At 43.1% G+C, this 27,443-nt stretch overlaps 1 protein-coding gene across 1 annotated transcript in view; it reads right to left on the reverse strand.

Annotated features, from left to right (window-relative positions):
• The window catches only part of LOC148591977 (chloride channel protein C-like), a 68,810-nt gene that overhangs the window by 15,857 nt on the left and 25,510 nt on the right, over positions 1–27,443 (reverse strand). The window contains exon 12 of the mRNA XM_088536362.1: positions 14,204–14,370. Coding sequence (XP_088392488.1) covers positions 14,204–14,370 — 167 coding nt within the window. The remainder of the gene's footprint in view (positions 1–14,203; positions 14,371–27,443) is intronic.

Below are 27,443 nucleotides of genomic sequence, written 5' to 3' on the forward strand. Positions count from 1 at the left end.
TCTCTTTGTACAAAATACATAAATTCAAGCATATGCATGACATGGTCATCCTAGATAGGATATTGTAAAATTTATTTGTCCCTTTTCATGACTTTCTCATTTTTTAAAAGAAAGAAAGATCCTTAATCTGATCTGAAATCCTCTGGAATTCTGGCTGAGATCATAAATTTCAAAGTTAAGAGCTTTTGAGAATTTCAGGCTTACACTCACTATTGCAATATTTTTTGTTGACAGAAGCAACTAGAAGCTGACCCGTCCAAGATTTCTCACAAATTATTTTTCCAATGTTTCCTAACACTTTCCAGGTTCTAGACAAGATTTCAGGAAACAATGCCTGAGCATACATTAATTGAAAAACATGTGTATAACCACTTTTTCTGAGAGTAGAATGTAATGAAAAACATAAATACTTTCCGTAAATTATTTCTACGGAATTATACTAGACCAGATTCGGACCACTCAGGACAACGAACTGCTCTAGTTATAAACTTGTTTCATATTTTCTATTTTCAAAAGTACATTAATTATTCTGATCATCATCTGGACACAGCCTAAGCCAGAATCCTCTCTTCAAACAAGGACTGACACAAACCACAGACAGAGACAACTGGAGCAGAAATTCGCCCACATCCTGTTTTACCAATGCACCTTTCATCTCTGTGGTGAAAGCAGCTATTTCCATGTGCTGTTAATTATTGTCCTCCCTCTTGGGAGACACAAGGGTATTTTTTCGAGCCAGTTATTGTGATGTCTTGTGACGTTACCACCTGTCTAGCAGTGACCGAGAAGAAAATGCACTTCATATACACGGCACCTACACAGCTAGGAAACAAATTTCTGCTGCTTCTGAACGGAGATGCATTAAAATTATTAGCCCTGAATGCACTGAATAACGTCAGACCATCCCTGGTTATATGAAAGAGACAACAGGCAATGAAGATTTGGAGCATCATCTTGTTATGGGTCCACATTTCAAGGCTTGGACCACCATCTTATGGATAAATGAACCTCTCTGAGCCACATTTTGTCACCGACTTAAAAAAATTGCGTGCCTTAAACTGTACTACTGCGTAGTTATGGCCGGACCATAAACTGAACTACTCCTAACAGTACTGTACCTGCAGTGCCAATACAAGGTGAAAACATGATTAATGATAACAGACTTCCTGCATTATTTGAAGTATGTGGAAATCCTGAATGATCAATGTGAAAACAGTCTTACACTATAGCAGCTTCTACAGTGTAATTCTTACCACGACATAGGTTTCCCACCTTCATAACCTTCCAATTTTGCTCTGGAGAATGGGAAGTGAATCTTTCAAATTATGCAAATATCCATGAAACATCCTTATTTTTTTTTTCAAATCAGTCCTGCAACTGCCACCCTGCTCAAATGCTGTTTGCTTAGCTCATTAGTGCCATTACTGTTGCACACTCCTGCTGCAATAAATCCCTCCATTTCACAATGCAAACTGAATTTCAAGCCAGGCATTTCATTTACCATTTTGGAAATGCCTTTTTTTTCATATGAAATAACCACAGGTACTTACATTTGGATTGTATCCTGTAGATTTTTCACAGGTGATTACATTCATCTCAAGATGCGTTGCAAGCTGGTAGCTGCACTACTAAAAGAGTTCTAGCATAAATTTCTATTTTATAGGACATGTGAGAACATTTTTATCTCCAAATGCAATTCACTATAACAGTATACTAAGTTTGAGCATAAGAGTTAGAGTATCCAAGTTTGGGGTTCTTTTCAGAAAGGGCACCCGCATTTCTGAGCATCACAGGGAACAACCAGCCTTATGGCCTGAGAAAGAGACATTCATTTGGCAAGAAGCCAATATCCCTGAATGATAAACTGTCTTGATATGATTCATGAAAATGTAGCTTGGGCGCTGTTGCTATTAAATTCAATGGAATTTTTCCCACTGAATAAATTGCTAAGGTCTAGCCACAGCAGATATAGTCATAACATAGAGGTTTCCTCGACTGTCAATTTGAGAAAACTTTTATCTTCTTGAAATGCCGTTTATATTTGATGAAATTTAAAATGATTAGAAGAATTTAAAGAAGGCAGGGGAGAAGCGCAGCACTATCTCCAACACAGCCCCAGTTGCGGGGTGGATGAGAACCCCGTGAGCAGCTCTGCTCGCCTGCATTTATCCACAGATTCACCCTCGTCTTTGTTAGTGCTGCCCTCAAAGTGGCGGCCTGTTGACCACCCCCAGGCCTTCTTGCTTACAACAGGCCCGGATGGTATCTGCACTTCTTGTAAACCATGGCTTTATTGCCCTGCCTGGCTCTTGCATCCTGGATAAAGAGTTCTCAGGAGGTTGTTTGGGGTGGGCATGACGTTTGAAGGGATTTGTCAAGGCATTGAGGCAGCACAGGCACAACTCCGGACAACCGAGAGGGCAGGCGGCCTAGGAACACCATCGAGCTGGAGATCATTACACCTATTCGCCAGAAATTATTAGAACTATTTGGTTCTAGTATCTTCTCTTCAAGAATTTTCTAAGACATGGAGTTTTGGGGTTTTTTTTTTTTTTTTTAATACATTTTACCTGGACAGAAAAACTAAACGTTTATTTCAGGAAGCCATTCCAGCACAGAACCAACCATACTTTTATTGACCTGAACATTATAAATATTGTTTATTAATGCTGGCTTTGTTTTAGATTCTTTTAGATTTTAGATTTAGATTCTTCTAGCATCTTCAAAGAAATCCTGTTGTAAAAAAAAAAAAAAAAGCAGCAGCATTGCAGGAAGTTGCTTACATTTTAATCCAAATTCTTAAAAAAGAATCTACATACTTGGCGGAGCTCCCCAATTTCTTTTTCAACAAACCACTTATTAAAAGTCAACTATGAAAAAGCTTTTACAAAACCTACATGCCAATATTGATCTCACTATAAAGCAGAATAGTATAATAGCATATATGTACTACATTACTACAGAAGGGCTAATCATATGCAGATGATTGAATTTGGTCAGAGTTTTGCCATTGATTTCTGTGGAAAAAAATATTCTTTAAGTATGCTCACAGAATGCCCACTGAGATGAATATATAGAAATTAAAATTGCTATAAAACTGAGTTATGCTAGAAAATGCGACCACTTTAATTTTAAAATTGATTTGTTCTACTCAGTGCTAACCCCTGAAAGAGAAGAATTCATTTAAAATTAAATTAAATCAATAAATGCAGAGTGTAAATTGATATAAGTGCATATGATGTACTTTGGGTTAATTGGATCTATTTTAAATCAATTTTCAGTGGAACTTTGCATGGCAGACAAGGCCTAAAACTCTTCACTGTCTCTTTTTTTTTTTTTTTTAGCTGAACACTAAATTGAGAGAGAAATTCTTCTGGTTAAATAGGAGCAAAAGTTTGGCAGAGTTCAATGTCTGTTCAGTATATCTACAAATATTTATATTGACTGTAAGTAGACAAGCTTCCCAGCATCCACTGCTCCTGGCTCCTTCCATATCCCTAAATGAGGGGACATTTCCCTACTCAGTCTAAAGGCCTCTGGACAGCCCAGCACTTACTGGGAAACGCGGTGTTTGGGTTAGCTCAATGTCTCTGTCACTTGTTTCCCAGAGAGGATTTGAAAGTTACATATGTTTAGCAACTACTGTATGCAAAAGACAAATGCATTTCCACACGGCATGGTCTCCTGATCTCCTGGGAAACTGCCTCTCTCCAAGACTTGAAAAACTACAGAACAAAAAAAAAGAAGGAAAAAAAAGGATTTGCTACTTTGGGTGTTTTTTTTTTTTTTTTTTTTTTCTGAATGTTTGGGGATTTTCTCCCAAGACCTTGCTGCTCTTTCCTATATCCCTTATGCGGTTTGTCCCATCCACATTGTCAGGATAAAGCACTAACAGCAGCAGCTCCTCTTCAGCTTGTATAGATATAATAGCCTGTGTAAGGGTATTTAGCTTGAAAAAGAAATCAGTTAGGCTGTGCATTAAACCTAGGGGGAAGCAGGTAACAGATCACCTGAGTGGATCTGTAACCCAAAACGACAAGTGGCATCTTAAAAGCTAAGTCTTGGTGCTCTACATGCTAAATTGTTACAGTCTAGGTAAAACCACGAGGGACACCGTTCTTGACTTAGTTTGCAGAGTTCATGCCTAAAAACAAATTTAGAAATGTAACGAGCCATTTACCCATTTAGTCATGTAAAACAGCAATAAGTGAAGCGTGGGCATCTAAACACTCCGAGCTGTTCACCATGCCCGCTCACCACTACCACCCGTCCTGAAGGCATCTGGACTCGGCTGGTTCTGAGGACCCTCACGAGCAGCAGCCCTGTAGAAGTACCTCAGCCCACACAAGTAGCTGTCGAGCACTCAGCTACTCGTAGACCTCCCACACGTTGATAGTATGAAGAGCCTATAAGCCCATATCATGGCCTCTGAAGTCAAGCAACAGACGTGACTTGGTAACCCTCCTTCTTCAGCTGAACACGTCTGTAAAGGGGGAGGCTGGAAATGACCTCTCACCAGCCCTTGGGGACCCGAAAGCTCATGGGATCTGCCCAAAACACTGTGTGCGGCCGTGCCCAAGCTCTCAGGGCCAGCCAGCAAACACCCTCCTGGTGAGGTCCCCGCAGAGACTACAAATCAGTGAATTTCATTACGAACTAGAGCTCACTATGTACAACTAGGCCTCCACAGTCCTGTTAGTGCAACCCTCTTCTCAACCCCTCAACAACCCTGAGCCCCTCTGCAGGTATTTTCAGTAATGTTGCTGATGAACACACGATTCTTAAAGAGGGTCCAGGTAATTACCGCTACAAGTATGAAGGCCTCAAGCGTGCAGATGGGACAACTGCTGCCCAGAAGCACGGGTGGTTAGAGGTTCCTGTGCTGGTGGAAACATTCACCTTGGACTTGTCCACAGATCCCTGTGCAGAGCTGTGGCCATGGTGGGTACCAAAGAGCTGTGGCCATGGTGGATACCAAAGAGCTGTGGCCATGGTGGGTACCAAAGAGCAGCTCTGTGAGCCCAGCCTTTGAGCTGAAGACTGCATCAAGTTAATCAGTAGAAAACGGGAGGCACAGGAATGCACCTGAGGCCCTCCCTGCCCCAGGGGAGCTTATAGGATGCCCTGATATCTATCCACACAGTATCTTCTCTCCCACAGGTAGAGACCTAGCAGAGAAAAAGTACCCATTTCACCTAAAAAGCAAATGATTTATAATATTCAGCACCTGTTATACAAACTATATGTCAGAACAGACACCCACATTTACAGGTCATGATTTGTATCTCATACACTTACTTATGAATGTGTAGGAATTTTTACAGAGATGCACAAACTGATTAGCAATTTTGACATGCAAGACAATTTTACAGTCGGATGACTTATTATTACTGTATTCACAGTGAGCATGAATCAGTTATCCTTTCATCCCTCAAATTATTATCTGAGCCCATAAGAATCTTCTCTTAAAAATGCTAGGTCTGTGTAAAATCCATCTGCTCTGGCATTATAACCAACCAGAAGCAAAGAAAGTCATTTCTCAATATGACACCAGTACAAGCTATTTAAATCCAAAGAAACACTCCAAACAAACTTCCATAGAAATGGAGTGAGACAAGTAAATTGTGTGCTAAAATAAATACCTCATGATGTTGCTCATAATTGAACAAATGGGGAAATGAATGTTCTCTGGATAGATTAGAGCAGAGCAATTTCCAAGGGAAATTTGCAAAATACTAAAGTGGCTCTTGCCATTCAAGTGCAACAACATGATGAGCTTCTTGCAAAGTTATGCCAAAAAAACTAATCCAAACTGGAAAGGAGAGGGGAAAGCTCCAATGAGAGCATTTTTATAAAAGCTTCATTCAGGGCCTCCACCCTCATGTACTGCAGCAGCCACCTTAGCTTTTCCACTGCCTGATCCAAGAAAGCAGCGACTAGTGTTAGAAAGGCTGGCTTTAAAGCTTGAGGGAATGGACCCTGATAGCAATACAAGTTTTCTTAATCAGGCGCCGACCTTTTAAGCAAAATGAAGTACAGAGATTTAGGTTGAAAAGACTTTAAGAGGAATCAATTAAAACAGATTTTCAAAGTACGGAAAGATAGATTTTAAATAGCCCTTTTTCTCCAAGAGTCAGGCACTTGCTAATGGAAAAGGATAGTCAGGTTATTTAAACATAACACTGGGTAACTGGAAATACAGATTATTTCCTGCTCCCAGTCCAGTAAACAGACTTTTTTGACACTTTTAACCAAGATTTCAACCAAAGCTACTTCTACTGTACAGCAGACTGCCTTTCTCTTCTGGAACTGGGTGGTGACCTATCTGCACCTGACAGCGTATTTTATAATGAAACATTATATATACATATATATTTCCAAATCTACTGGGATAAATTCAAGAGATTTTATGAGTGTAACCTGCTTGCTTTCTTTCCTTATCCCCAGACTCTTCTCAGCCTTCTCAGTCTCTTTCAATCTGCTCTTTCATTTGCTGCCACTTTCATCTCCCATCCAATTCGTGCGTATTGTCACAAATCCACTTACCAAATGGCAGCAGTTAATAAAACTCTGCTTATGACTTTACGGCCTGCCATAAAGCTACTCCATTCAGTGTCCCTTTTTGCCTCACGTTTGCTGTGGCTGTATTTATATTCAGGGCACTACTGAACAAGCTTCTCTTGTGATTGTATGAAATAGCATTTAACGGCTTTGCAAAACTGATATTATTTCTGAAAAGTATATTTCATTTCTCAAATGTGTAAAAAATTGTTAGTTTTTTTCTGCTGTCTGTTTCCCCTTTTGTAAATAAATAATCCTTTCCATTATGACAACCCCTATGACAAACCACTAATATTTATGAGGATGTAGCAACATTCTCAGGAACTGAAAAAGTGACTTAGATGTAAGTATCATCAGCAAAGAATTCACTGCAGCTTGAGGTGAACTCGGAAGCAGTCCTAGCTGCAATAATAAAGACACTATCCTCATGTGAAACTCAAGAACACCAAAATGTCATTAGAACTACTCAATGAATGGATGTCTTTATTCCGACAGCCAACCAAGGCTCCCAAGGGACTCCAGCAAGCTTTGAGTTTGAGCCACCACTGCTTGAGTTAGCTCCAACAGTTGTTCAGCGACATCTTCCTAAGAAGGGGCTGTGTGTGATCAACCGTTCCACCGGCACGGCTGGATTTCCAGTGCCTTTGGCTGCTGTTAAGCACAAACTGTCAGTATCTGCCAACTGCGGACACCAGAGCAGACCTGGACCAGCAGTGCAATATCCCACCCGGCTGCAGGTCTGCGTGTGCGCGCTCCACCTGGACACCAGCACACATGGCACCTGCATGGGTATCTGCACGGGTACCTGCACGGGCACCTGCACGGGTACCTGCTCCAAAAGGAGCCCCTTCTCGCTGCATCAGGAGCCCTTCTCGCTGCACCAGCGGAGGCCACGCTGGGTTTCCTGCAGCTGAACGTTGGACATGAGGGCCTAGAAGAGGTTGGACTGGCTCATTTCACTGCCAGCCAGTTAAGTCTGAAATACAAATTATTAATTCCATATGCTGTTACAGTGCATTTCCTGCTGCGGAAAGTGTGGCACTTCCTTCAGTTGCCCAGGACTCCCCAGAAACAGAAAACACATCAAAAGTCGGTGGGGATTTGTCATCCTCCCCGAACCTCAGGGAAGCTGCAGAAGCAAGATGCTTGTGGAAAGAATTCTGCATGATCCAAAAGGGTTCTGCCCGACCCGCAACTGCTCATTCATGTGCATTCACATCAAAATGCCTTCCTGATGATGAAAATGGTCACACAGTGATCATGATCTATGTATAAACCTGGTAAAATATGGTATTTAAATTTTGTGTATTTTGAGGGAGAAAAATCCCATTTAAGCCATTCATGGAAAGAAAAAAAAAGAGGGATGGAGAGAATTCCAAAGCTGGAGACCAAAGCTGAGCTTGCAGTTTTTGGATGTATCAGAAGGTATCAGGCATCTTCAGCCTGAAGATCTTCTAGCACAAAGCATTTCACACTCACAGAAAGCTCGTGCAAACACGCAGGCCCTGAGTAAACACAGTATTTATGAGCTTCTCCAAGGATTTCAGTGGGAAAGCGTGTTGGCTCTTTATTATACTTGTTATTTTTCTGTATTTTGCCCTGAGGACTGTGGTGACTCTCCATGTGCTTCCAAGGAAGGTCCTGCTGGCAAGGTCTCCATGAGACCCCTCTCAACCAGTTCCCAATGGGTTCTCACTCCCTGTTCTGGGCAAGGTGGCAGCTCTTACCCTCAAGTGCCACCTCCATCTCCCATTCTAGACATTTCAGGAAAAAGAACAGCAAATGATGGGAAAGACTTATTTTAGGTTGGAGGAATGGTTGTGCCTGACAGTATTTACTGTACTACGGGAAAAGCAATTTATTTTACTTACTCAAATTTCACACTGAAAATAAACAGCAAGGCAACCAGGGCACCTTTATACAGTTTTACCAGTATAGATAAGTAAAGTCACTTCTACTGATGTGATGTCTTCAGATAGTAGTTTCACTTAATATTTATCATTAAATGAGGTCAAAAATCCGCTTGCAGCATTTACAAGAAATTTTGCCCTAACATAAGGGCTTTCATTTAAGAACTCGATGATACTTTACAAAAATAACAGAGGCTAAAGAGTGCTTGAAATGTATAGAGACTATTTTGCCTTTTGTAACTGAGAAATGGTGTCTGGGTGTCACGGTGGACGACAAGTTGACCATGAGGCAGCAGTGTGCCCTTGTGGCCAAAAAGGCCAATGGGATCCTGGGGTGCATTAAGAAGAGCGTCTCCAGCAGGTCGAGGGAGGTGATCCTGCCCCTCTACTCAGCCCTGGTGAGGCCGCATCTGGAGTACTGTGTCCAGTTCTGGGCTCCACAGGACAAGAGGGATGTGGAGCTGCTGGAGAGAGTCCAGCGCAGGGCCACAAGGATGATCAGGGGCCTGGAACATCTGCCCTGTGAGGAGAGGCTGAGGGAGCTGGGCCTGTTCAGCTGGAGAAGAGAAGGCTGAGAGGGGATCTAATCAGTGTATATAAATACCTCAAGGGAGGGAGTGCAGAGGACGGTCATGGTCTCTTTTCAGTGGTGGCCACTGATAGGACTAGAGGAAATGGCCGGAAACTGAAACATCAAAAATTCCATAGGAACTTAAGGAAAAATTTCTTAACAGTGAGGGTGACAGAGCACTGGAACAGGCTGCCCAGAGAGGTTGTGGAGTCTCCTTCTCTGGAGATCTTCAAAACCCGCTTGGATGCAGTCCTGTGCCACGTGCTCTAGGTGTCCCTGCATATGCAGGGGGGTTGGACTAGATGATCTCTAGAGGTCCCTTCCAACCCTAAGCATTCTATGATTCTATGATTCTATGATTCTATGAAATAAATTCGCTTGACCAAAACAAGATAAGGAAAACGGCCACACCTGAAGCAGAGCCGTAGTTCCCTTGCAAGCCCCTTTTTCTGTCTCACAAGATCTCCTGCAAACTGCAAAGATAATTATCCATCACCACCCATCAGATGGCAAAAAAAGTACTCCAAAAATGCTAAGCAATCAGGTTACCATTCAGCAGTAACACTGCCTGGATGCTCACCTTTGTTCACGTTCACATTAAAACAACCTCCTTCACCCAGATTCACATCCACTAAACATTCGCTTTTTTAGGAACAGTTCTGGACAATTTGAAACCAAACACAGTCTGAAGGCCCGAGCACTGCTAAGCAGTCCAATTTTGGCCTCTTTCCAGGGAAATAATCACGGGAGAGCCTGGCTGCACTTTCCCACAGATTTCAGTGGGAACTGTGGCAGGGCAGGAGGGGAAGACAAGACCTTCCATCCATCCCCTCAGCCCCATGCTGAGAACCAGGCAAAGCCCCTGTGCTGCTCCTCAGTGCACAGACAGCTACATCTGGCTCTGCCACAGTGTTTCTGTCAGGAGGCCAAGACTCCAGTTTATGGCTTCATACGGTTCTTCTCAGGTAATGGAATCATACTAAATTTTAAACCCCAGCACAGAAGAATAGGCAAAAAGGGACTAAAAATTCATTCTTTGCCATGTTTGTATAAGCCTGACATAGAAGCTACTTAGATCCCAAACATGATTTTAATAAATCTCACCCACATCTCAACACCTCTGCTCCATCATTTCTACAGCAGCCAGGATTCTCCCCAACAAAGTGTGGCCTTGTTGCAGCAGCTCCTTTTCCTTCACGCAGCCAGAACAGGATCCAGCTTCTGCCGCAAACACTCTACAAAGGATGGGCTGGATGCCCTTTGATGGGAAAACCCTGCCAAATCCAGCCCCTGACGATGCCTCTCAGGATGAAGGCCACTAAATGTGCTGGCTTTTAGGAGAGGTGAGGTGGGATGCACCTTGTGCATGGTGGGAAGCTGTCTTTGAATGAACACTTCTGTCTGCAGGGTGAGTAAGGAATCATTGAGTTTAGTTGTTACAAGGCTGAGCCCAAAGCAAAAAACACCCCCTAACCCTGACAATTTTCAAAATTCGAAGCCTCATCTAAAAAAGCTTGCTGATTACCCCAATTCTTATAACAGGCCAAACCAGGACCTTGGATCTTAAATAACTCTCAAACTTGGGCTGGCGCAAATTCTGGATCCAGTGTCTGCGGTATGGGCTAAGGCAAAACTAGAAAAGAAGGGAAAAAAAGTCATCCTTACTCCATGGATCTTTAACATAGGGCCACCTCTGATATATATATATATATATATAAGTGTATGAGACCACTATACATATATTCCAGCCAAAATTCTTGGCTCCCAAAACCAGCTTTATATGGCATGCAGTACAGAAACACCCAGGGGACACTATAAGAACTTTGACAAGGCTAATATTAAGCTAGAACAAAACAGAACTACTGGCACCAGATCCACTCAGCTCTTAAGTAAACTTGTCCCATTAAAAAGTAGCCTCTAAGATATTTTCTCTCTGAAGTGTATAGTAGCTTATAAAAAGCAGGAAGAGTTGCCAAGTCGTCGATGTGTTCAAGTACTCCTTACCCTCATTAAAGAACATTCCCTGGCAGCGAGGAGCGTTGCGTGTTCCAGGGAAGCAGATTTTATAAGGGGGGTGTTTACAGTGGTGTGCAATGCAGCTGGAAACCGTGGTGCACCGGAGCAGCCATGTACTGGATACAGCTGTGCTGGAGCCTGATCACCCAGGGCACAGAATACAACGGACATGATCGATGAGGTTCAACGAAATAAAGAGCATTAAGGAAATAAAAGAAGTCTCTCTGCACCATGGGAACAAAAGGCAAAAAAGATGGTCTAAATAGGAATTAGGTAGTGAAATATCACTAAGGTCCTAAGTCACACTTCTCCCAATTTCTTATATAACAGATGTCCTTTACAGAGATGTCTTCATAATAACCATGTAATTCAGCTTCTTTATGTACCCACTTATTTCTATAAGAGTTCAGGGTTCAATTCTTTGAATGAACTCAGCCCTAGAAGAGGAATCGACTAGAAGATCTAACATGAGTCTCTTCATCTTTAACGTGAAGAATTAGGAAAGAGAACATCCATAATATCCCTCGTGCAGTGTGAGCACTGAGGACCTGAAAATGTATGTTCTCTCCAGGACCTGAAAATGTATGTTTTCTCCAGTTTCTCACATTTCCTCCTTGTTACTAACCAGGCACTGTTTACTTGTTTACCTACTGTTAACCAGGCCTTCCCATTTTCAGATGGAAAAGGAATTAATGTGGAATTTCTGTGACTTTTAAGCAAGCTCTTAATTATCTAGCCTTTCACTCTGCATACACAACTATACAATTTATCACTTGTTTATAAGAACAGGGTAGTTACCAGCTACCACATAGCTGACCCTAGTCTTTGTTATGATTTGGGGAACCCAGCAATGCACGATTTATACATTTTGGGAGCTTACGGAAATGCTAGCATCACTGAACATAAAGGATGTAGAACCTGTGTCATCTGTGCTTTGCCAGAGTAGACAAAGTGAAGCTGAAAACTCCTGCTCAGGTTATCACAACCAGGGCTGATCAGTGCAAAATAATGTCTGGGTACGGGAACAGAAGGACAGAGGCACCCCCAAAATGCAACAAGCTGCTGATTTTTACAGCAGCAGAGCCTGAGACCCTCAGGGGGGTCACTCCAAGATAAAAGACAGACCAGCAAACCAGGCAGACGGGCTTGCACAGCATCTTGTTTAAATGCAGAACCAGCCAAAGGGAAAACAACCAGGAAAACTGTCTGCTGGGAAAATACTTGAGAGGAAAGGTCATGGCCGGGCACCTTTCTGCAGAAATCTGGCTCAAGTTTTAAGGATGCTCAGAAGTCATGAGGAAACTGAGATAAGGAAATATGTACAGAGACTTTATTTTTAAGCTCCCTTAAATCTTAGTCTCTATAGTTCTGTGCTAATAGGAGCTTGGCTTGGAGTGCTCTCAAAGGCTGCTTCTTCAGCTCATGATTTCCTTCAAATGCCTTTTAAGAGGTGAATAATAAAACCAGAATCCCCTTGAGTCAACATTCAGGGTTTTGGGATGCATAAGCTACAAGACAGAGTAATCGTGACGAGCTCTAACAGGGTTGAATCACGAGGCTTCATTTCTTTGAGGGGATAACAAGGCAATGGAGCATCCAAGAAGCCAGAGATCCCAGCCACAGGCCAGGGCCTCTCCAACAGCTGAGCTGATTTTGAATAAAATGTGGCAGGCTGCAACATGTCCAGCTATAATCTTTACCCATTTGTGACACTATCTTTCTCTGCTTTATTTAAAAGAACATCAGTATATTCTACAACCAACTTTTTCAAAAATTTTCTTTAATGACCCTGGAGAGGAAAGGGAAAGGAGTGGGAGAGAAATGAGGTTTTATTTATACGTCTGTGTGTGTGTGTGTGCATTTATATATACTCATTTACATACACATACACACACACACACATATATTTGTCCTTCAAATGAACAGGACCTCACTTTGAACCAGAAAAGCAGCTATAATTCTTTCCCTGGTCTTGTCATCTAATCAGAATACCAAGGGAAACTTTATGGTTTCTTCCCCTCTCTTATCTGCCATGCTTCATATAGAAGACATGCATAATATCACAGATGATGGTTTCTATTTCCTCCTACCACATTGCTGGCTCTTTCTCCTCTCTCGCCAAAGACAGATTATACCCCCTATGCAGTATGTCTGCTAAAGGTTTTCAGATACGGCCACGTTTGGAAGAATGTTACAGTGTGGACAGAACAAGTCACTGATATTTTTGTTCTTCTAAGGGACTTTTCAAAGATATGAGATTCTCCAGTAGACCATAAAACCAGGAGAAATGCCAGATGAATTGTCCTACAGACAGTAATTATTACAGAAAATTATTTTATAGAAGGTATTAGTATAGCTCTTACTACCTATATATGAGAAAAAATAGAGAAGTAATATTTTATGCTGTTACAGCACCTACATTTAGGGGATAAATTGTTTTTCTGTGTGCCAATTTCTGGTCATAAATGCCCACAAACAGATGGAAATTTCAGGTAACTAGCTCTCAAAACAGAAGCTTCGTAATATTAGTTGAACAAATCTGATTTTGAAGCACATCGGTCTATTCCAAGCTGTTCTTTTATCATCTCCCTAGAGTCAATAGAGGCACTTCCAGAGGACAATTCATCCCACCTACCTAAAAATTGGATGGAAGGAGTCACTGTCTGAAGATAGACATCCTACTTTACTGAATACACAAGAAGTCTAGACTAGTCATTGAGGAGCTGGGAAAAAGGCAAATTCCACAATAAAGGACTCAGCAAATTCTTTTGTAAATCCTGTGCTCTATAGCATCTGCTCACAAGCAAGCCACAGAAAATCAGAGGTGTCTGAGAAACCCCCTGCTAGATCTCCCACGAGAGCAACTGCACTAATAAACACCATCCAACTAGACAATTTAGGCATTTCAGAGCACCTAGCGGACCCCAGGAATCCGGTGACAGCGGCAAATCAAATTCTACTGTGAACCAAGAGACAGGGGTTTCTTTTGTTTTATTTGCACAGCAGGTTGCACATGGGGTCTTTGCTCAGATTAAGGTCTCTTCCCACTCCTTGGCCTTTCAGAGCTCCAGGTCTCGGAGGACCCCACGGTATGGGTGCAGAGCACAGAAAGTTCAAACATCACCAGCATTAAGAGAGGTCTCACCGCTTTTTCCCGTGATGGACAAGAGGCTCCACATCCAAGTAGGGAATGCACTTCAGCTTCAGCAGGGAACTGTAGAGGGATGCGTTGAACACGTCGCCAACCATCTTGGCCACCATGACCGCGAGCATTATCAGCAGCAAGGACTGCACATCGTTTGTGATCTCCACCTATGAGGAGAAGAACACATACCTGGAGACAGGGTCAAATGGGACTATCTAACTTTTTTCCCCGGAAGGGTTAAGGCTAGAGGGAACAGGAAGCAATTCCGGCCTCCTTATCCTGCTCCAAGCAGCGGGAAGCTCCCGCTCCTTTCCCAGGGCTAGGGAATCAATCAACACTTCCACCCAAGTGCCTTGGCCCGTGCGGTGACAGCTCCCCCTCCCGTTTCTGTCAGCTTTAAGCACTGCACTTACACTAAAACGTGCATTTTACTGTCGTATTTCAGGTGGCTTTTGATAATTTTGTAGCATCAGAAGCAGAGATGGAGTAGCCAGATTGTTTTAAATAGCTTGGCGCTGTGACAAATATTAAAAAATGCAAACAAATCTAAATATTTTTCTTTCTTGCTGAGCTTAGGAGATACAAAATTGTTTTCCCATGCTATTGCTTCCTGACAGACCAAGCTCCTTGTACAAACATCGTCTTGAAGGATGCCAGAAAAGGGAAGCAGAAGCTTTCAACAGGAGCCCAGTTAAGGAGATCGGCCAGCAGGACCATCACTCAGTTAACACTGAGCAACGCTCCGCGGTGCAAGACACAGTGGAAACATCCCTTTTCCTGTGATCATGGCCTATGACTGTCACACCGCAACATATACTCACGCAGATTAGGGTACCGCACTTAAAACACTCTTACCTAAGTGTATTTGCATTTTATCCCTACATAGTGAGGGAATGGTCGGATGACTGGCAAGTTATTTTGTGTGTTTTGTTAATTTATCCCCTTTCAGCTATTAGTTCTCACTACTGCATTGGAGACACGATGCTGCCAGCTCACCTCAACACAGAGGTAAACTGGATTCACTTGATTCACTATTGCAGAAGTCTCCCTGCTGGGGTGGGATAACCTAGCAAAGCACACCGGTATAATTGCGTTGGAGGAAAGGATGCAAAGTGAATCATCACACACGAGGGCAAGAGTGATGCGAGTGCACTAATTCATGCCCAGCTCATAATCAAGCCAAATATTTTTTTGGTGAAAATGACTTCACAGAAATATTCTTTGCAATACTATTTATCCAAACTGTAATCTCTACTTCCCATTATTTCCCATACCATTGCATCCTATAAAAAAGGGATATACATTAGCAATTATCCTGGGATTAAATATGCAAACTTTCTTCCTAAAGCTAGGAGGCTTTTGCCAAGAACCTTTTTTCCAATTTAGATAAAGTGAATTACGGCACGATTACCATTTAATAGACCTCATTAATTGGTTAAGTACTCCAAGAAACCAAGTTCTGAGAATGCCAATAAACACATTTCTGCCTGATAAGCTGCAGTACGGCCGCAGCCGGGGTTTACCCTTTCAGCCTGGTTCTGCCTCACCTCTGTGCTCTGAACAATAACATCAAGGACAATTTAAAGTACATCCCAACAAGGGGCTCGTGTGGCAAGTTCAGCATTGTACAACAGGGTCGTGCAACTGTCCTTCCTGCTTTGACATAGTTAAGGATTTCTAATAACTCCACAGCATTCTTTAAAGGTCTTCATAAACCTAGTATTTGACTGCTTTATTTAAAACACGAATAACATGTCAGTTGAAAGGCAAACAGCAACTGTGGGATTTTAAGAATTGCTTCATCGTATCTGCCACAACTCATTCACCCAGATGGAGGCTTCTTTACTGCGGATTCCTTTAAAGGTTATTTTTAAAGTATCTTGTTATGGATGCTCTTTTGGAATAAATCCAGCATAAGAATTAACATAAGAACAATCTAAAAAAAACAGAAAGACACTCAAAAACTCTAAGTTCAAAAACCCTAAAGCTGAAAACACTCTAAAGTGATTGCTTTAACCTATATAGATAGTTCCCCCTGCCAAATACAGTGAATTCTTATTCAGTAGTCTAGATACCACCACTACTGCTCCAAAATTCAGAAGAAAATCCTCTGAACATGAAAAAGAACCGAGCAAAGGCTGGGGAATTCAAGCCATATGCCTGCCCCTCCTTCCAGCTGCGGGAAGCCAAGTGTCCAGCAAAGGAGGCATCTGCCAAGACGATGCAGAACGGGCTGCAGGCAGGGCCAGCCCGAGGACACGCAGACCGGGCAGCTCCGGAGGGAGCGCCGGGCGTTCCTGCTCTGCCGGGAGCACCAGGGCTCGGCCGGTGCCACCGCACGCGGCGGCTCTGATCCTCCCCGGGACGGGACGGGACGGGACGGACGGCGGGAAGCACAGCGCTGCTTTTCCAGGGCTCGCCCTTCTTGCCTTTCATCCCATTCTCTGCCTTCCGTCCTGCAGTGGGAACAGCCGAGCTGGCCTGGCCGGCCCCTCCTCGGTTGTTTTCCCAAACATTCAGCGGTTTCGTGTCCACTGCTGCAAAGCTCCAAGCCCTGCGCCGACGGGCACAGCCGCAGGGCCCTGCGTGCTGCCATCGGGGAACGGCTCTTGGTGCACGGGGCGCTGGGATGTGCGAAGCAACGGAGCGGGCGCGGGGTCCAGCGCGGCTCACCCTGCGGGCTGGGGGAGCGGAGCTCACTGGAGACACCCTGGAAGCATTGCCAGCAATACTGCTCACTTTACATATGTAATATGCACATATTTGGTGTATGTGTGCACGTGCGCACCTATGCAGACATACACACACACCTATGCAGGCATACACACACATGTGTGTGCACGCGCACCTATACGGACATACACATACATGTGTGCACATGCACCTATGCAGGCATGCACATACGTGTGCGTGCACACATATATCCGTATATAACTGAATTTGGCCAAAATACAGATTTCCTGAATTCTCAGCATAGAGGGGAACTACAGAGTGAACTTTAGTGATACAAAATTTTCTTGGAAACAGGCAATACTAAAGCAAAAACATAGACAAAACTGCAGACGACTTAGAAATTAATTATACATTTGAAATATTATTTTTTGAATATAACTTTGCATGAAAAATTAACCTGTTATGTGGACTTAAGATAAGGTAAAAGTATAGACTATTTATAGATCAAATTACCCGTGACCCTCTGCCTAAAGCAAAGATTCATTCCACATACAAACATTTGCAGAGCTAGAGAAAATATTATTTCATTAGTGCCTTTTTTTTTTTTAAGTTGCAAGAGAATATTTATTAGCAATAAAACTTAATACATGAACTAACTCCAGACACCAACTCTTACTGCAAGTGCTGGGGAAAGGAATCACAACAGAGAATTACATATGAAAGATGTGGCTATTCATACAGTAAGAGGGAAATATAGGGATAATCCTGCCACTTTTAGCACAGAAGGGAAAAAATATTTCATCAAAACCTACAGCTAAAAATTAGGTCCATTAATGGCTAGGATAATAGCAATGCAAAAGCCAAGTCCTCCCTGGTATAATTCCATACAAATTAAGAAAGCACAAGTTGGTGTACAAAGCTTGCCGTGTTTTGAAGTGACCTTATACAATTGCATACCACGCACATACGTATGCACAATTCCTAATGCTTTACTGATATTCCCCGTTCAGAGCAGGGCCATCTGCTCCCTGCCGAGCGAGACGAGGTGCAGAGCCCCAGGACGCGGCTGCGCACGGAGCCCGGGGGGAATTGACAGCGTTTTTAGCTACCCCGCAGGCGCTGACCGCCTGTTCGGGTCCTCCCGGCGCGCGGCGAGCAGGAAACAACATCCTTCCCTTTCCAGAAGCAGCCAGCGCGCACAAAAACACCCTCAAAGCTCACTGCACAAAGGCACTTTTAGTAGGTACCAGAACATCCACCCAGGGAATTGGTGCCAGGTAAGCAGCACGCTGTAAATTCACGCTGGAGCTCCCTGCATGCTAATTCTCCTGGTAGACAGACCTTTCTAAGTGCAGGACTAAGCCAAGCAAGCCCAGCCCAACCCCATCATGAGCCCACGTGGACCAGGGCTGGAGGGTTATACAGCCTCTCGTTTAAAAACACCTATCTGTTCAAGATAACACCAAAATAATTTAAGAAAGGAACCAAGTATGTAGGGTATGACAGAGTGGGAGGTAAAAGAAAGGTGATACAAGCAAAGAAAGGAAAGGGGAAAAGAAAGGAAGTGAGGGGCAGGCGCCAAACGCCTATAACACTTCAGTCATTAAACTGATGTTTCATTTATTGATACTCATTCCAAACGTGCATTTTAGGGGCAGCTCTTAGGATGCAATTTACTTTCTGCATACGTTGCCAAACTTCTCCCTTTTGATCTTCCAGGGTGCAGCAAGCGGTGCCAAAAGGTTTTTTTTGCCTCGGGCACCCGTCTATCCAGAGCCGGCAGCGCTAATAGATGCTGGAGGCACTCGGCACCGACACTTCATACATCAGCAGCCGAGGAAATCTCACCCGTATTCTCTCTACGTACAAAATACTGAAAAACAGCACTTACACACACACACACACACACACACACACAGAGCACAATTAATTTATTAGCAGAGTTATTCCAGCCTCTCTAAATATCTGCTTTGTCACCAGAGGCACTTTTCAACAGCCCCCACGGTCCTGAGTTTCTCAGGCCTCCACATCATTAGAATCTATTAGCCACCTTCATGTTAGCTCTGTTTTATTATATCACACATAATTATGCATTTCATTAACAGCATCAGCAGGCAGGGCACATCAAAGGGACAGGGGCAGCTGCCCAGGAAATTCAAAAAGATGCAGTTTATTTAAAGCTCCCTGTTAAAAACCCTCCTCCACTTCTCGATCAGACTGTGGTTAACAAGTTTCAAAGGTTTTACTCTGCTCACACAACACACTCCTAACAGCCTCATTAGAGGTAAGGCTGCTGATACCACAAATATTCCCTAAACCACTGATATTCCCAATAATGTAAAGAAAAAGATCATTAGCCAGTAACATAGTGAGAATTTTCTTTCCCTTAGCAAAAAAAAAAAAAAAAAAAAAAAAAAAAACACTTAGGAAAAGATCTTTTTTGCTATTCGCAGCCTTAAATGACAAATGCAGAAGAGAGAGTCTATCCAAAAAACAACACACACACGAAATAAATAAATATGTAAAACACACACAAACAAAACAAGACAAGACCTGCTTCCCTCCCGTGACAAAGACCAGCATCCTTGGTAGATGCAACTTCTCCAAAAGAAACGTTTTACCATTATTCGCAAGTTTGCACCCACCTTCTGAAAGGTCTGGAATTTGGAAACGTATTTGGGAGAAAACAAGCAGCTGTTGGACAAAGGTTGGACAAAGAATGTCTGAAAGGCAGGAGAAGGGAAGGGGCAGCAGAGCACGAAGGCCCCGAGACAGCCAAGCAAAACTCATGTTTGGGGAGCTAAGGCTGCCTTGGCACGGAACACCAGCGCTGGATACGGCTTCCTGGTCTCCCTGCCAGCAGGTTCTGTGGAGGAACACGCACTTTCCCAGGAAAGCACCCTCCAGGCCTCACAAATACAGCCAGAACTTCCTCCACTTCAAACTTATGCTACTATTTGTTAAGCACAGTAAGAAAAAAAAAAATTAAAAAAAAGTCATTCACAGTCATCAGAACATTTCCAAAGGGTGGAGAGCAGTCAGGAGAAAGCTTTTGATCATCCATTTCTTGCTCAGGAGCAAATGCCAACCAGCTCGTGTGCTGATCACTTGACACGTAGAAAGGGAAGAGTCTTTAGTCTGTGGGTTATGATCCGGCACTTAGTAGCCTGTGTTAAACACTTGAGTCATGTTAGTTCCCACGTAATAACGTCCTAACAAAGTTGAGCATTGAGATGCCATTATCACTGTCAGTCTTCCCCTTCTTTTTAACCTGGGATTATGCCAAGAGAGGCACGTTCTCCAAGTATTGATCCAGCCAAATACTCCCTCCCTGAACTTGCATTAATCTCTCCCTTTAAAGCTAAGTGAAAAACATTCCTTTCCTGTGCACTTCACCTTTAAAGAAATCCTTTACAATCCTAGGACTATAACCATTAACTCACTTTATCTCCTTATCACTCATCACCATCATAGCTGGAAATCTTTGGAGAAGTGGGATGCTGCAATACAGTAAACATAAATCTCTTAAAAAAGACACGATTGTCTTGCTAGTCCTGAAAAATTATTCACTGAAGTTCCTCACGCTGCTGAAAACGATTATTTTGTGAAGCCTGAGGCACCCCAAGCCGAACACCAGCGTTGCAAAGGGCGGCACACCCAGGGTAGGTTTGCTGCAAGGACGTCCTGCCAGGGCCCCGGTGCCAGGAGAGTTGCACAATTCCCAGGATTCTTCCTCACATCCGTTACCCTCATCCAGAGCTCAACCCACATCAACTAATCCAGGCTGTTAGTACAAGCAGCAGCCTCTCACATCCCAGAGCCTAATTGCTTCCAAGAACACAAAGAAAGATGGTAAGCACAGGGTACCTCTTTTTCATTCTTTCTTTTTTTAAGTAGTTCTAATTAATCATACTTATACACCAGTTTCCATATTGGCTCTTAATTTGTTTTAATTCATTGTGTTCAGTAAGATAATGATCCCCAAGTGATGAGCATTTAAATATTTCTATAATTTTTTCCTGTAACCAATCAGCATTTTATTGATGATTTCCTTATTAAAATATATACATATATAGCATTTTTTTCTAATTCCAAGACCTAATATAGCAGTAGGATATTTCTAAAGAGAAGGTATAAATACACAGGACATCTAAGCAAACGCTGGAAACATATTAAAACCCTTCGAGCATCAGTCCTTGGGAACTTGGTTGAGAGATGCTACGCAAAGAGGAGATGTTGGATTCTTGCTTCAGTCCCTCAAGACCTATAAATACACCTGTTTTGACAGGTTGTGGCAATGGATGCAACGATACAGGAAATTGTGCAGGTGATAGCAGCTGCCAAGGTCCCCTGGAAAGATCTATCAGAGATCTGGTTCTTCACCTTGGACATGCAGCAGACATGGAACCCTGACGGGACATTTCCAAGCCATCTCCGTCTGCATATCAAAATGTAACACTGGTGCATGTTGCATCAGGGGAACCTACTGTTAACAAAAACACCATTTGTGTATGCATGGTGCTGAATATGCCTAAACATTCAGCAGGTTCACCTAGTAAATCTATTCAAAACAAACACTGAGCCATACAGTATCCCAGGTAAGCCACATTGTACTTTTCCCACCTGCAGCACTGAAGAAGTCTTTAAATTATTATTTATGAGCCTCTTTTGTCTTTAAAAAAAAAAAAAAAAAAAAGGCACACATAACTGGAATGAACCCCTGCCCAAAGTAAGCAATGCTAAAACCACCAGTCCTAGGCTGTCTTTATCCTAATGGTTCCAACTCCCATGGTCCAGAAACAGCTGGAGGGTGAAAAGCCCCGTGATTACAGAGAGTTACAAAGCAGACCATGGATTTGTGGGTCCCTCTGCCCCATTCCATAAATGCTCTATATGCCACAGAGCATGGACTCCATTGCAGCTTTGACTTCAGGAGGAAGCATCAGAACGGAGTGCTTGGAAAAGCCTGTTGTTCTCCAGCCCAGCATAGGTATTCGCTGCGCCCGCAGGTTCTCCAGAGGGTCCATTATGAAAGCTGAGGTCCTAAAGCTTTCCTCATGCCCTTCTCCAAGACAGTTACACTTATTTTACTTGCTAGACAGGCTACTGCCAAAAAACACGCAGTGCTCTTTTCCTAGTTGGAATAAATTCAACAGAAAACAGTAGGGCCTAATATATGTAACAGCTTGTTGTTTCTGCATTGTTGCTCCAGCCTGGGGATTTTTAGACATTTATTTTATTATTTTGAGATTAAATCCTCAAATTTATTTGAATAAAACTAGAGTCACTACTTTGTGTCCCTCCTTCTTTATAAAAAGGAGGCATCCCTTACAATCCCTTACAATCCAGTTCTGAATAACTTTAAAAATACCCCTCAAACACTGTAGGCTTCTCCTGATAGATAGTGTGATAGTTATATTACAGATACCTGTAGACTTGAAGATTTGGAAAAATTGCTTTGACTAGGGATTAAACCCAGTCTCTTCATACAGGGGAAAAAAAGAAAAAAAAAAAAGAAAGAAAGAGCGAGCGAGACAAGAGACAGGCAGCCAACTGCATAACAGAAAATAGCTTCTGTCAAAACAACTTCTACAAACCGGGTCAGGTATAACCAAAAACGTTAAGTGAGCCCTGAAGTATCTGTGTGACGGATTGATGCATTAGACAGGACAGCACTGAGAAGAACCTGCTGCATGAGTTTCCAAAAAACTGAACATTTCCTCTACCTGCTTTTAAGAAAACCATGATGTGAAAAAAATCTTGACTACTGTATTTGTCCCAGTTTCTACTGAAGGTTTACTTTTCTTACATATATATATTTTACCACTAAAATCATGTGGAAAATAACTATTTAGCACTCTGAGGAAATTCAGTTAAAGAATCTGGATATTTGGAGAATCCTGATCGAAACTAAGCTCACTGTTCAGCAAGTCTGGACCTGCAGTAGCAGTTTCTTTTTTTTTTTTTTTTTTTTTTTTTTAAATGTGATGTTACATTGATCTGGAGATCTTCCAAACCCGCTTGGACGCAGTCCTGTGCCACGTGCTCTAGGTGACCCTGTGTGTGCAGGGGGTTGGACTAGATGATCTCTAGAGGTCCCTTCCAACCTTCAGCATTCTGTGATTTAATGATTCTATGTAGAGAAAATAAGAATTTGAAGCTCGCTCCCTGTGTGCAGCATGGAGGGATGTTGGCCCCAGGAGCCCCCTTTCCCTTCAACGCCCTCCATCCTGCACGAGCTCAATGAAGGCAGGGGCCGGGTTCGCTTAAGGTCTGTGCTGCCAAGTGCACCATGAGGGTTTGGAGTATTTTTCTTTCAGTCTTTTCTTTGCTCCCTCTCAAGTGTTGGATGCGCAAGGATGCTCCTTGCTCCATGGAGCAAGGGGAAACGCAAGGCCCAGGCCTTCCAAGCACATTCCCTTTTCTTTGAAAGGGGTCATCTCCTTGCAGGGAAGAGCACAGGAGCAGCTGCGCCGGGACGGACCCCAGTTTCCCACCTTCCCGGTAGCACATTCCGTGGGCAGAGGAGATGATGGGATAAGTGGCACAGCCGCACTGATCCGACGGCCGCCTCCATCCTTGGATGTGCAGCCCTGCACATTCCTCCTGGTCAGAGTCCTTCCCTCCAGCTCACCGGCCACTGCGGGTTCACAGGGTGCCAACGGCCCAGGTGGCCCCTGGCAATTTGAGATTTTTTTAGAAAAGCAAGAAAACAGCTTGGATCTGCCTCTGTAAATGTGACTGTGACGTTCCTCAGGCACCCAAGGGTGTTTCCATCCTCACGCTTTCTTATTTTCAATTGGAAGAAGGGCTGTGTTTAGGACAGGTTCCCCCAGCTCCGGTTTTGCCTCTCTTCTAGGCAGCACTTCTATTTTCCACGTGCTTTCACAGTTTTCCCATGATCTGCCTTGCTTGTGACACCCGGACCCGCTGCCACCACCAGGTGCATCCCAGGCCCAGCCATATCCTTCATAAAGAAAACAGGAAAACAAAACAAGCCAAGCATTGAAACTACCACAACAAATTAGATTCCAGGCTGGAAGAAGGACGTACTCCTCTTTCTGGACCTACAGCAGGAGCCTGTTTCCCACCAATGGACCTTGCTCGCCTGAACAGCTGTTGGGTTGGATAATCACTTGATCCTGCTTCAGCTGGGTCCAATAATCAAACATGGGATTTCTGGCCCCAAGCCCCCATTCACTAGAGCACTCGGTTACATGAGGTTTATAATTTCACATGATAATAAAGCCCTCAGGCTGGGGCGGTGGGAGAGACAGACAGGCAGACTTATTGTGGCAGCTTTGGTCGCAGAGATAAATCATTTTCTCCAAATTTAGGGAAAAAACAGTTTTGGCAACATTCTGAAGGTTTTAAAGTTAAAAATAAGACAAAACTTAATGGTTTTAGATGCTTCTCGTGACAATGCAACTGCAAAATGTCTTTAATTTGGAAACAAATTTGGCAAAGCATTCGTACATACAGCAGCCCAATTGCATTTTGTAATTTGAAAAAAAAAAGAAGGAAATTAAAAACAGATAAGATACTGTGAATTAAAAATAACTTCTGCACATTAAATTCTCATGAACTTTCATTAAGGTTTGTATTACATGTCCCAAATGTACAATTGTATGTTGTAATACACTAGATCACTTTATTTATAAAATACCTTCAAAGCTACTGTAAGTTAGAGCCAGAAAAGTGACTACACAAAAATGTTATCTTCTCACATTACAGCTTCATTTCCGATGTGTGTATTTAGAGCGGAGACAGTCTCCATTTCAGATGCACAGCTGAACTTTCCAGAAGTTCAAAGCCAACTGAATCCATGTATAATTGGAAGTCATGCCTGCTTATTTTACTGATAAAAACCTGGTGCCAAAGCCGAAATAGCTTGTTAGAGATAAAGCTGGATTCTCTTTAATTTCTGTTATTACCTACAGAGTATCTAACTGTCCTGTGGTTGAAGTCGTCCTTACAGATGATGAATGACTAAATCAGAGGGGACTTGCTCTAATTTTTTGGGTTGAATTCACAGGGCTACCGTCCAGAAAGTAAAAGTATTTTTTTCCCTTTTTTCCCTCTGCAAGTGCACTTTTTTAAATGGAATGTTCCAGTGGCTTGACAAATTGTTTATTACCCTACAGAGCAGTATTTCTTGGGTCAAACCCCCAAAAGCTTTGATTTAGAGTGCTCTTGTGGCGTCCCACGGGCGTTTTAGCTTGGCTATGGGTCAACCTCTCAGATTAAACCATGTCTCATGATGCAGCATGAAGCTCCCCCTTCCTCAAACATGCTCCAAGAGCCTCTCCAGTGTCTGATATGCCCAAAAGATATCGAGGCACTACCTACCACATACGATGAGCCTGAATCATCCACTCAAGATTCAGAATGTAGAACTGTTTTGTTATTTTCAAAACTATCCTTCCAGTTTGTATCATCCCTACTGCAAATTAGAAGTGGTTCAGCTTGCAGCATCCTGCATCCTCCAACCACTGAGCAATGCAGCTCTCCTGCAAAAACACTGCACGGGCTCCCAGCAGACTCCACCTAAAACAAGAAAGTCTTGTGCTTGCTTTTCTAACATCTTCTTGTCACCATCTAATGGAACACCCAACATCTTATCACCACTCTTCTGATACCCTGTCTGGTCAGCTGAGTCACACAGTTACCTGTATTATCATTTCTCATTGTGTTTATATAAACAGGTGTCTGTCGTGCCTGCTCTAAGTGCCCACAGCTGCTCTACTTGCATTTTCTCATGGAAGATGTTAGGCTTCCTGAGAGCTGCTCTTTCAAAGTGAGCGACAAGGATAGCCACAGAATTTGCAACAACATGTCCTGCCTGTAATTTAAGGTATGTACATTCAGCCTAAATTAAAAGTATTGGAGAAATAGAGAGAGGGAGGGTTAGGCTTTAAATACTACCTGCAGGTATTTTATTGCACTTATTCAAGCTGACCTGTAACACTGCTGATAAGCATGTCCAAGTGTATCTTAAAACTGAGCTCTCCACCTGAGGGTGGTTACGTGTCATGGATTTTGCAGCAGGGACCTGATGGAGAGGAAAGGGATAATGAAAGCTGGCAGTAATGCCTTTCTAAAGTGCTGAGGCTGGATTTGGAAAAAAAAATCCAATTAAGAATGAAGCTGTTGATTATTTAGTGTGCCGGCAGACAGGCCTATATGCAAAAATATTTTAAAATAAAAATAAATTGCATATTTTTACATAATGTAATTTCTTCATGGAAAATGCGTAAAGAATAGATTTCCTAACCATAGGACAACATTCTCTTTCAAGCAAAGTAGTTCATTACATACAATACTCTGCCAGTGTCCCTTTATTGACACGAACATCGGAGTGGAGTGAATGAGCAAATCTCAGGCTTCATAGTGCCTTATAAACCAGCTGCTGACACCTACAGCTTCGCATTTCTGTCATATTGCAGAAATGGACAATATCAACAAATACTTTTAGATGATGCACTGAACCACCACCTGATGGTCAGTTTAATCCAGAACCAACATATTCCTCATCAGCGCAAGGCACTCCTTGACAGCCCCTCACCCTCTGCTAGCAAGAAAATAATGATAAAGGATGGTACCGTTAAGTGATTTAATCCTTTATGCAGTTTTCTCCCTGATCTATTTAACTTCCCTTTCCAAATCTTACAGAATACTTTGTTTTGTTCTTCACTGCACATTCATCAAAAGTCTGATATTTTAGTGCTTCACGTTCAGACGAGGGCTTTGAGTCCTACCCTGTTCAGAATTAACTGCATTTGCCCATCTATCAAAATAGTTTTCTCAGAGAAATTTTCGGCCAGTAGAACTGATATAATGATTTAATTCTGCTTGAACAGAAGAAGCAGGAACAGGGAGGCAGTCAGGGCTATTTTCCATGGCATGTGAACAGAAAGGAAGTCGTCTCGGGGTCAAAGGATCCAAACTGGTATCAATGATGCTTCTTTATTTCCGCTGACCACGGAGCAGCTTGCACAGGGAGGCACCATCAAGAGCTGAGCACCAATCCTGTGCCAGCCCAGGGCCAAACTCCCCCTGCACCGCGTGCAACTGAGAGGTAAAAACATCAAAGGAGCCATAAAAGTAGCGACTGCCCCTAAAACCAAAGGGCGCTGCAGCAAGATGCTGTTCCAGAACACCCCGAGGGCAGCAAACCCGGGACACGGGGCGCTCATAGGGCATGAGAGAGGCTGTGGGAAGGCAAGTGCTACGGGCAGCGCTGCAGCGAGCCCGGGAAAACGTCACCGCGTCGAGCGGCTGCCACCAAGAAAGAGGGTCGAGCGCCAGCACAGGGGGCACAAAGAGGCCCCCGAGAGCGCAGGGGTGGGCAGAGGCCTGCGGGGTCCCCCCCGAGGAGAGGAGAAGGCCCTTGTGAACCTGTTCACTGCAAGTCCCGCATTCACAACTGTTCCCAAACGCAAGGCTGTGCAGAAAGCCAAAGCAAACATTCTCAACTCCTTCTGAGCCCATCCGACAATATAGGAAAAAAATATGTGCATTTGATGGTTTGAGGGCACAACCTTTTAATTATGTTTTTGCATTGTCA

This window comes from Tinamus guttatus, unplaced genomic scaffold (assembly GCF_059628265.1).
Source record: "Tinamus guttatus ecotype Peru unplaced genomic scaffold, ASM5962826v1 Tinamus_guttatus_pri_ptg000659l, whole genome shotgun sequence".
Taxonomy (NCBI): domain Eukaryota; kingdom Metazoa; phylum Chordata; class Aves; order Tinamiformes; family Tinamidae; genus Tinamus; species Tinamus guttatus.